Source organism: Priapulus caudatus, unplaced genomic scaffold (genome assembly GCF_000485595.1).
Source record: "Priapulus caudatus unplaced genomic scaffold, Priapulus_caudatus-5.0.1 Scaffold402, whole genome shotgun sequence".
Taxonomy (NCBI): Eukaryota; Metazoa; Priapulida; class Priapulimorpha; order Priapulimorphida; family Priapulidae; genus Priapulus; species Priapulus caudatus.
In genome coordinates, this window is record NW_014577463.1 from 115,535 (window position 1) to 127,519 (window position 11,985).

At 43.5% G+C, this 11,985-nt stretch overlaps 1 protein-coding gene across 1 annotated transcript in view; it reads right to left on the reverse strand.

Moving 5' to 3' along the window:
- LOC106809988 (prostaglandin G/H synthase 2-like) overlaps positions 1–11,985 on the reverse strand; it is a 30,697-nt gene that overhangs the window by 535 nt on the left and 18,177 nt on the right. Inside the window, exons 4-8 of the mRNA XM_014813240.1 lie at positions 11,299–11,382; positions 10,800–11,046; positions 9,969–10,255; positions 8,732–8,876; positions 3,486–3,866 (exon numbers count right to left, since the gene is read on the reverse strand). Of these exons, the coding sequence (XP_014668726.1) occupies positions 3,493–3,866; positions 8,732–8,876; positions 9,969–10,255; positions 10,800–11,046; positions 11,299–11,382 (1,137 nt within the window). The 3' untranslated portion in view covers positions 3,486–3,492. The remainder of the gene's footprint in view (positions 1–3,485; positions 3,867–8,731; positions 8,877–9,968; positions 10,256–10,799; positions 11,047–11,298; positions 11,383–11,985) is intronic.

Consider the following 11,985-nt stretch of genomic DNA (forward strand, 5'->3'; position numbering starts at 1 on the left):
GTATCAGCGGTGTCAGTACGTTGTAATTGGGTGCAGGCAGCGGCGATACTACTTTGGCTGGATACGCATATTGGTGTCTAAATACTGACGGTATATTTCACGCGTGATGATACATTGGGTATACTTGGCTGTACATTCGGCGTATGTCAAGCTTTTGATAATAAATACGGGGGTATACAGGGTGTATACCTGTGTGTTGTAATTGGTGCACGAGGGCGGTATACTTGGTGTATGGCGAATACGTTTGTATGTACTAAATATCCTGACGATATTCACCGTGATACATTGGTATACTTGGTTACATGCGGTATGGTCCGATATGATAGGCGGGGGTATATCAGGGTGTATACTTGTTGTAAGTTGGTGAGAGCAGTCGTAGTACTTGGTGTATCGATACTTGGTGTCTAAATCTGACGATATTTCACCGTGATACCTTTGGGTAAATACTGGGTGTTACATGGCGTATGGGTCCCGATTAGGGGGTATACGGGTGGTATACTTGTTGTAATGGTGCACCAGGGCGTATACTTGGTGTAATACTTGGTGTCTAACTGACGATATTCACCCGATTTAGTGAGGTGACCGTTGATACATTGGGGTATAACTTGGTGCTACATGGCGTATGGTCCGGATATGTAGGGGGTAACAGGGTGTATACTTGTGTAATTGGCTGCAGCCAGGGCGTAAACTCACCGATTGGCTGTAGGTAGGGTAATCGTATACTTGGAGGACTAAACTGCAGGTTTGAAGTCAGCCCCTTTCTTGATTAATCTCGAGGTACTAAACTTGTCGTAGGCATGGGCGTAATGGCGATATGGTAGGGGGTTAAAACAAATCTGCTCGTGGTGGCAACTTGTGGTGAATGTGTCGCCTGTGACGCGCAAACGCGGCCACACAAAATTGGCCGACCACAAACACCACGAGAAAATTGCTGTTACGAGCACGGAAATGGTGAAGTGTGCTTGCTAGCTGACATGCCTGTTTGCCAAATCATAATTTGGACAAATGCACGTATACTATAACACCATTCGCCAGAATTAAAAAACGCGTTGATTCAATAAAAACGAGCACTGGTTTTTCATGAATGATATTCAACGCGTTTGCATTAAGAGTGATTATAACTTCGGCAGGCGCGCTCATGAGAAGCGAGCATTGTGATCTTACTATAGAGGCTCTGAGACCGCCACCAGAACCCGCGCCGTTACTGAAAAACCAATATTACAAACCGTTAATTTCCATATCCCAACTCCCCCCCGCGATGAAATGAGAAGAGTTCTCCCCCCTCTCTCTGCTCTTCCCGCTCTGCTTTCTTCTTGTCTACATCTCTTACTACCGTACGTGAACTGTTTCCGATTTACTACAGTATGACCGTGGCGTTAAATTAACTTGAAAAATGTAGCATTGCGTTTATACAACGCAGCGCCACAACCACACACACACACACATACACCCACACACACCACACATCACACACACCAACCGCCCCGGCGCCCCGCCCGCCCCCCGCGCCCCGCCCACCCCCCAGCCCCCCAGGCCCGCTCCCCCCGCCCCCCGCCTGCCCCCCCCCGCCCCCCCCCCCCCCCCCGCCCCCGCGCCCCCCGCGCCGCCCCCCCCCTCCCCGCCCGCCCCCCCCCCTGCCCCGGCACCCCCCCCCGCCGCCCCCGCGGCCCGCCCCCCCGCCCCCCCCCCCGCCCCGCCCGCCCCCCCCCTGCAACCACCCACACACAGCACGACACACACACACACACACACAATACATACATGTATATGCATATATAGGTGTGTGTAATTATATATTATATTAAATATGTATATATTATATATATATTACATATGCACATCGCGAAACTGGAGGGGTATTCGGCCAAAGCCACTACTTCGCCTTAGATTTGTGGGTTTGCAGCATGTACCTGCACGGTGTACGCGCACCGGTGGTACAGATCAACTGATCAAATAAACGCTAAATGCGGGGGTGTAATGACGTTCTTCGAATTAAATACGTGTTGTACCCACGTAAGCAGCTTATCCACATACGTCGTTGTTGCGTTTATAACAGTGTTGGGTAATACCGCCGTAACGGGTATTAATCTGATTCATAGCTAATTACCGCTATTTTCACGTGCAAAGATATAGGTTTGACGCTGTTATTAGACAGCAAATCACTATTATTACAATTATTCTATTTCCTCTTCTTCTTCTTCTTTTTATTATTTTTATTACTTTTGTTGTTGTTGTTGTTATTCTTGATGCTGTTATTGTTTTTGTTGTTGTCGTCGTCGTCGTCGTTGTTGTTGTTGGCGTTGTCGTTGCTACTGCTGTTGTTGTTGGGTGACGTTATTGGCTGTTAAACCGAAAGTAAAAGAGGAAGAAGGAGAAACTGCTACAGCGATAGGTAAATAATATCAGGACCCTACTGGGTCATTATTATCATCAAGATTGATCTATATATATAAGCGTAGGTTATGCATAGAATAGTGATCATCACACCACAAGTTGTGCTCTTTGTTTGAGCTCCAGGTAACAGACGCTGGCGGTACGGTACGGTACGGTACGGTACGGTACGGTACGGTACGGTACGGTACGGTACGGTACGGTACGCTCCAGGTACGGTGGCTGAGTCAGGCCATGGTATTATTCACTATTGAGCTCGTGCCGTAGGGTTTAGATTAGGATTAAGAATATATCTATCAATAATGTTAAAATAGTTAAAGTCAGGTTCAATAGAGGAGTTACGATTCGCTTTAGGATGGGCATGGTTAGAGTGATGGCTAAGGTTGGGTTAGGTTAAATGTCACATATCGGTTAAACGTCACGGTTAAATAACTTTTCCTCTAACCTCAACCATTCTTGCTACGCCCATATAGCGGGTATAAGCAACCCAGCCTATCAACCTAGCTGGTTACTTTAGGTTACAATAGAAGAGCGCCGCTATTTGATTTGGTGGCCGTCAAAAGACCCGATGGCGAGACGACCTTGACAAATTTGAACCAAGATGGCGGAGAAGAGCACAGGACCGGAGCATTCGGCAGCAGCTGGAAAAGGCTTACGTCCAACGAAGAACAAGTGACGATGATTCGATCCAAGGCTGAGGAAGAAAAAGAAGAAGAAGAAGAAGAAGAAGAAGAAGAAGAAGAAGAAGAAGAAGAAGAAGAAGAAGAAAGAGAAGAAGAAGGATAAAAAGAAGAAGGAGGAGGAGAAGAAGAAGAAAAAGAAGAAAAAGAAGAAGAAGAAGAAGAAGAAGAAGAAGAAGAAGAGCCCATTCGCGTCTTCTAGCGAGCGCACAATGATAGACGAGCTGACATCGCACCTCTCTCATACAGCTGCGATGCCAGCAATAACGAATCTACAAACAGCTACAGGAGGAGCGCTCGCCCCATTTCCTGCTCCCGGCGGGAAATGTATAGCAGCGTGAGTATTACCTGTCCCCGGTGACGGCCATGTATATATATATAGTACGCGGTTGCTGAGGAGGTTTACGTTCATACATATTCACTACAATTCTTCACGGCAGCCGTCTCTAGTAGATTTTTCCTGCCTCGTTACTGCATTCGCCACGTCATCTGGAACCCTGAAGGACACAAAAGGACACGGACCGCGAATGTTTGAACACACGAGCCTTCGCAGCGACGCCATCTTGATGACGTCAAATGCGCGGTCACCTCCGAATGTAGACGGCTTCCAATAGCCGGGGCTGCATACGGGGCTTGACATGAGGCCCTTCACGGAGAACGGGCCGCCCATCTCAATGATAGTGCTGCCGAACATGGCTGCTGCTCGTGCTTTCTCCAGCATGAGACCTAGAGAGAACTCTAGCGCGTCGACCTCTCCGTATAGTTCTCGTAGCTCGGCGGCCATTTCTTGTTCTCCTGCAATGTGTAGGTGAAATATTCGTCCACTCGTTAATAATCGGTCGATTGAACAACCCTATGTTAAATATGAATATAAATATGAATATGAATTTGAATTTGAATATGAATGAATTGAATTGAATTGTTGAATTGAATTGAATGAATATGAATCTTATTATTGATATTACTTTCGTTTGTGTTGTTGTTCGTATTATTCACATCTAAACAACATATAGCATGCGTCATTATGTCATTATTTGTATCACCATGTTTAATTGGTACTATAGTGATGACAGTGAGAAAGGATCAAAGCGTTAGAGTCAGCAGCAAATAGCGCGAGCGTACGTTAGTCTTCTCTTACACCGTACGTACGCGTCCTTAACAACGTTAAAGCGTTTCTTAACGTAAGCGGGCAGCACACTTCACCATTTTCGTTGCTCGTACAGGCAATTTTTGTGGTCGCCACAAAAATGGCCAAGTCTGCGGGGGCCGGTAACGACCACTCACCACGGAAATTTAGTGGTGACCACGAGTTGGCGAGAATCAAACCGGTTTGATTTCTCACCACGAAAATTGCTCGTGGTGGCAACTTGTGGTGAAGTGTGCTGTGACGCGGCAACGGCCACAAAAATTGCCGACCACGAAAATTGCCTGTACGAGCAACGAAAATGGTGAAGTGTGCTGCTAGCTGTACATGCCTGTTCCATCTTTGGTGAAAGTTATATACACCTTCGCCGACATTAAAAACCGCGTTGATTCAATAAAAACCGAGCTGGTTTTTCATGAATATAATATACCGTTTGCATTAGAGTGATTATACTTTGCGGCGCGCCATGAGAAGCGAGCATTGCGATCTTACTAGAGCTCCGCGTGCGCGCCGTTACTTGAAAACCAATATTACAACGTTAATTTCCATTACTGCGATGAAATGGAGAAGAGTTCTCCCCTCTCTCTCTCTCTTCCGCTCTCTTTCTTCTTGTCTACATCTCTTACTACCGTACGTACTAGTTTCCGATTTACTACAGTAGACAGTGGAGAAATTAACTTGAAAAATTAGCATTGCGTATATACACGCACGCACACACACACACACATACACACATACACACACACACACACACACACACACACACACACACACACACACACACACACACACATACACCACACATTACATACATATGTATATGCATATATGATGTGTTGTGTAAATTAGTATATTAATATTAATATGGATATATATTACATTATATATATTCATATGCACATTGCAAAATGGAGATTCGGTCCAAAGCACTACTTCCTCGCCTTAGATTTGTAGGTTGCAGCATGTACCGTGCACGGTGTTCGCGCACCCGGTTATGGTACAGATCAACTTGATAACATAAACGGCTAAATGCGGGGTAATGACGTTTCTTCGAATTAAATACGTGTCTGGTTACCACGTAAGAAGCTTATTCCACATACGTCGTCGGGTGTTGCCGTTTTATAACAGTGTTGGGGTAAATTACGCCGCTCACGGATTAGGCGTATTAAACCTGGATTCTAGCTAATTATCCGCTATTTTCAAGTGCAAAGATATAGGTTTGACGCTGTTATTAGACGCCAAATCACTATTCTTACAATTATTCTATTTTCCTTCTTTCTTCTTCTTTTTATTATTTTAATTTATGTTGTTTGTTTTGTTGTTATTCTTTGATTTGCTAGTTTATTGTATTTTTGTCATTTCGCTGTATCGTCCGATTCGTTCGTCGTTGTTGTTGTTCGTCCGTTACTCGTCTTGGTGCTGCTTGTTGTTGTTGGCGGATCACGGTGACGTTATTGGGTTGTTTAAACCGAAATGTAAGTGAGGAGAAGGGAAACTGCCTACAGTGGTATAGGTAAATAATATTCAGGCCCTACTGGGGTCATTCTTATCATTCACTGATTGATATTATATATATAAGCGTAGGTTATTGATGCTGGGAATAGTAGATCCTATACACAAGTTGTGCTCTTATGTTGCTGCATATTTTGAACCAATGATGGCTGGAGAAGGAGCACAGGACCGGAGCATACGGCAGCAGCTGGGAAAGGCTCCACGTACTGAGGAAGAAGAAGAAGAAGAGAAGAGAAGAAGATGAATAGAAGAAGAAGAAAGAGAAGAAGAAGCAGAAGATAGTTAGAGAAAACACAGATAATGAGAGAGAGAGTAAAGGAGCGAGAGACACGCCCATATAAAGCAAGTCAAGAAAGATAGAAAAAAGAAACTAGAAGAGAGAGTAATAGAGAGAAGAAGTAGAGAGGAGAGAGGCAGAAAAAGAAAGAGTAAGAAGAGTAAAGATAAAAGAGAGAAAGTAAAAAAGAAGAGAAGAGAAATAGAAATGTGAAGGAAGAGCTCTTGAAAGGATAGATCAAGAGAAGAAGTCAAGAGTAAAGAATCATAAAGAATAAGACCAGTGAGCAAAAATAGAGAAGTCAGAAGTAAAAAGAATGAAACGAAGAAGAGATCAAGAGATATGAGCAGAGAGGCGGAAAAGAGGAGAAAGAGAAGTATAAAGCCGAAAAAGAGCAAGAAGATAGAATAAGGATAAGAGAGAACTAGAAGGAAAGAGATAGAAGAAAAAGAGAAGATAGAGAAGAATATAGGGAGAGATAGAATGAAAGAGAGAAGGAAGAAGGGGAGAAAGCAGAAGAAGAGAAGAAGAATGAAATATTTTTTTTTTTTTATTTTTTTTTTTTTTTTTTTTTTTTTTTTATTTTTTTTTGAAGAGGAAGACAGAAGGAGAAGAGAAGAAGACGGTCGAGAGAAGAAAGAAGAAGAAGAGAAGAATACCTATATTCGCAGTCTTCTAGCAACTGCGCCATGATTGACGCAGCTGACATTTTCGACCTCTCTCTACAGCTTGCGATGGACCAGCATGCCGAATCTACAACAGTACAGGTAATGGAGCGCTCAGCCCCATTTTTCCTGCTCCCGGCTGGGAAATGTTATTAGCAGTGCTCGTGAGATATTTACCTGGTCCCCGGTGACGGCCATTGTTTATGGTATATATATTAGTACGCGGTTGCTGCAGGTTTGGTTTACGTTGATAACCTGTGCTCTGAGAGACGTATGGCATGGTAAGTAACGGTCTGTAGCTAATATGTTACTAATGTCAGAGCTGACTGTAATAGATGATAGCCACCTCGCTCTCCTCTCTTCTCTCTCTCGTCTTCTTCTTCTCTCTCCTTCTCGATATCTAGCTCTTCTCTCTCTCTTTCTCTCTCTCTCTTCTGCTTCTCTCTCTCTCTTCTCTCTTCTCTCAAACTCTCTCGTTCTTCTTCGCGCGCGCTCTCTCTTATCTTCTCTCTCATCTCTCGCTCTCTACTCTCTTCCGCGCGCTCTTTCTCTCTCCTCTCTCTCTCTCTCTCTCGCTTCTCTCTCCTCTCGCGCTCTCTCTTGTTCTCTCTCTTCTCTCTCTCTTCTCTTCTCTCTGCTCTCTTTCTGATCTCTTATCCTTTCTATCTCTTCTCTCTTTCTCTTCTCTCTCTCTCTCTTTCTCTTTTCTCTTTTCTCTTTCTTCTCTCTCTCTCTCTCTCTCTCTTCTCTCTTCGCGTCTCACTCTCACTCACTCCATTCTTCTTTCTCTCTCGTATATTCTCACTCTTCTTTCTCTTTCGCTCTTTCTTGCTCTCTCACTATCTCTCTCTCTCTGCTCTTGCTATATATATCTCTCTTTCTTCTCTCGCACGTTGCTCCCCCTCTTCTCGCTATCTTCCCCCTCTCTCTATCTTTCCCTCTCTCTTGCCTCTCTCGCTACGTTGCTCCCCATATCTCTTATCTCCGCACTTTTAACTAAGAAACGAGCCAGCTTTCATATCATTCCAGTTTACCCCGTTCGTGTAATATTCTGTTCGCTTGAACACATCTCGTGCGACTAGGTAGTGTCGGGCCGTATCGGGTGATGCGTGTCGTTTCTATAGATGTCACAAGTGTAACGCGAGGGCAGGCGAGGAGGCAATTCCGAAGCACGCTGCTTCATACAGCGTACTTGGGTCATTGACCTTTCCCGGCCGCGGGACAGAGGAGCAGCATTTTTACGACTCAGGCCGTGAGATCAGGAGCCGCTAATGTGTGCCATTTTCGATCTAGCTTAATTAAAATCACGTCCGTTGTTAATTATAGGCTTAGTGATTAATCTGATAGCGAAGATCGCATGCTTAATTAGTCTTTTAATTTTGGTTATTTAAGGTTGGTGTGGCATTTTGGCATAAAAAGCTCCTGATTGCATTACAAGAAAGAGATTGTTCCGATGAGCCTTTGCTATTTCTGAACGATGTCAGATGGTCAATAGGTCATTGGTCTTTCAAATCATTTGGAATACAAGATATATTATATTATGGAATAGGAATATATATACATATTATATTATATATATTTATATGTATATTATACTATATATATACTTCAAATGCATGCAGAAACAACAGCCACGCGTAGCATGGAAATAAGATAGCACACATCTAGAATCGAATCGCAGCAAACTGTACCAACGCGTATCAATGCGTAGTAATGTGTATCAAAGTGTAACAATGCTTAATAATGCGTATCAAAGTGTAACAATGCTTAGTAATGTGTATCAAAGTGTAACAATGCTTAATAATGCGTATCAAAGTGTAACAATATTTAGTAATGTATATCAAAGTGTAATAATACTTAGTAATACGCATCAGTGTTGAGCAATGTGTGCCATCGTATAAAATAGAATATAGAATTTCGACATGCATAGCGATATTTGTCAATGTGTGTCTTTCTTGGCTTCCAATCTCTAAGTGCGAGTGGCAGCTATTTCTACGGCTTACCATCAGCGATCACAAGAACCAGCCTATCGTACAGTGAGTTTTTAATCAGGAATATTTACCTGTGAGCTCCTCAAAGGAGCCATAGGGTCGAAGTCCAAATCTTTTCCGGTACTCGTTAAAGGGTTGCAACCGCAGCAATCGTCCGTGCTTTAGCGTTGCCACGGCGATGTGTAACGTCGAGGGCCCGTGGTTGTGGTGCGACATCTGGCGAGCGAAATCGAATAATCGTGAGAGTAAATGTCGCATTAACCATTAACACCGTTTCGCTTATCTACTTATCCACTTATTTGCGGGGCAGGGATCAATCGCATATATTATTCGCAACGCAAATGATAGACGGTATAATTGGCTTGTACTAGTAAATGTAGAATTTACGACAACATTGAGCCAATCCCGCTCGTCAGCAGAAAGTTGATCCCATCAAGATATTACGACATGCAGATGCATACATTTACAGAATACAACCAATATACGCTGACATTGTTCTCGGAACAATAAATGCAGCAAGCGGTTGTATACTTTGATTTTTGATACTTTGATACTTTTACAAAAATTTGATTGTCTATATATTGTGTATAATGGTATATTCAATTTATAATAGTAGTATTATATAGTATATCGCGCGTCGCTTTAGTTTTTGATGCGAAATCTCCAATTACTCTCTCTCTCTCACACACACAAACACACGGCTGCGCGCACACACACACGCGCGCGCACGCCCGCACACCACGCAGCGCACGCACGCACCACACCCACGATACACACACACACATCCCACACACACAACACACACAGCACGCGCGCGCAGCGGACGCACGCACGAAAGCACGCACGCACGCACGCACACACAGCACATCCTACACACACACACGCACGCACACACGACACGACATCACACAACCACACACACACACATACACACACACACACAACACACACCACTCATTTCTCTCTCCCTCATCTCTACTCTCTCTCTCACACCGGCACAACACACTATCTCTCTCGTCTCTCTCACTCACACACGACACACACACACACGACCCACAGCACACACTCTGTGGCGTGCGTGCGTGCGTGCGCGGTGCGTGCGTGCGTTCCGTGCGTGTGTGCGTGCGCGCGCGTGTGTGTGTGCGCGCATGTGCGAGGGTGTGCGTGTACGTGTGCTGTATGCGCGTGTGTGTGCGCGTATATGTTTGGTATATATATATATATATATACTAGCTGAACCACGACTATATGAAAACTCGTGCTGCAATGGTAGTTATATAACTAGGTAACTATGAATATAACGCTTACTCTTCCAGCCGGTTGACGTGACATGGAATCTATGACCGCATACATGCCATGATCGACGGCCAGTTGACTGTTAAACATGTAGCTTTTCATCGGATACGTCTGTCCGCTGATGTTGAATGATTCCGGTAGTAGAGGGTGCCAGTGGTAGAGGTGGTTAAATTCCACGGCAATGCGGTTCTGGTACTGGTATGGCACGTCGAAAAGTAGTTCCGGGTTGAACTTGAGCTTGAATTTATACTGGCTAAGATGCTGAACGTAATCTTCGATAACGATCTTTATCGTCTCACCTGCATTTCAAATGTTAAATAAAATTACAAAAAATGTTACAAAAATGAATAGAAATGTCGTTTAAAGAATTTAATATCAGGGCGCGCAATCTTTTCGATTTATCGTGGAATATTTAATTTCCTGCAGAATGCTTGCAAATTCAGCATTCATGGTACCCTGCGGCTGGTCCGAATCACCAACAAAATTTAATATGACAATAACATAACAATATAAATCATAATAACATAATATAAAACATAATAATAACATCAAACACACACAAAATCAAACAAAACATCATAATATTAGAATAATAATAGATTATCATAATTCAATAATATGGCTATACCTCTTGATTTATAAAATCAAGAGTAAATAAACGACATATGTAACTTGCTGCGTGTATAAAATTGTGTCGACTATGCGTATAGATAGCTGCGTAAATTACATACAACTAACTATCTCATATGCTCTTTGAAATAAGCAAAGAGCAAGCAGCAGACAGTAAGTAATAAGCAAAGAAATAAGCACAGCTTCGAATAGCTCGTGAGAAACATGTAGTACCAACAAGGATGAGTCGGGCGGTTTGGTATAACCTTTCATCGTCCCAGTCTGTATGTTCCTCCTTTAGGATATCGCACACCCTGTTATGTTCCCGCATCCATATCGTAGACCATACGAACAGACCCGGAAGAAGCGCGTAAAAGGGATGACCCAGAGCGAATTTACGTTCTTCCGGATATCCGGGAGGATATTCGGTTTCGATAAGAGCATCCTTTATCAATACGGGCCATTCCTCCCCGTTAATGACCTGTAATAGATATTACGTCATGCAGTAGGTGGTCATGACGTAATCACTTACTTTATATTGCGATAGGTGGTGGTATTAATAGCAGCTTTTCAGTTGTCGCGTTCAATTTCGTAAATTTCGTACATTTATTAGCTTTACGTATTTACGTTAATCTTTGCAGATACGGAGAATACTTGTAGGATTTTCTTTTTGTCATAGTTTATTCGCGTATATAATTCATTTAAATAACAAAACGTAACTGCATTCGTATACCTGCATTTTAAATTTTCCTCCTGTCAAACTTCTCAGCTGTTTCCTCTTCTCTGCTGTTTCACCGTAAATCGAGGATAAATCGACCTGCGATGAACACAAAAGTAATAATTATTGCAATGGATGGATCCGAAATTTTGTTCGCGTAGTTTCACGTTATTTTCACGCACCAATCAAATTCATTGCATGAGATATAATATATTATTATATAATTAATATAATTATATAATAATATTATACAAAATCGAAACACCAAGAGCTCATGCATAGCTCGAATTGGAATAAACAGTATATAGAACACGCTCGCGTTAACTTAGCCCGTGACCCCTTCAACGCGTAAGCGTGACGTTAAAGGTGACCTCGTCCCGTGACCTCCCCGCGTGTAAGTGTGACGTCACGTATACACTCACCCAGTGACCTCCCCACGAGTAAGTGTGACGTCACGTGTACACTCACCCCGTGACCTCCCCACGTGTAAATGTGACGTCACGTGTACACTCACACCGTGACCTCCCCACGTGTAACTGTGACGTCACGTGTACACTCACCTGTGACCTTCCCACGTGTAAGTGTGACGTCACGTGTACACTCACCTCGTGACATCCCCACGTGTAAATGTGACGTCACGTGTACACTCACACCGTGACCTCCCCACGTGTAACTGTGACGTCACGTGTACACTCACCTGTG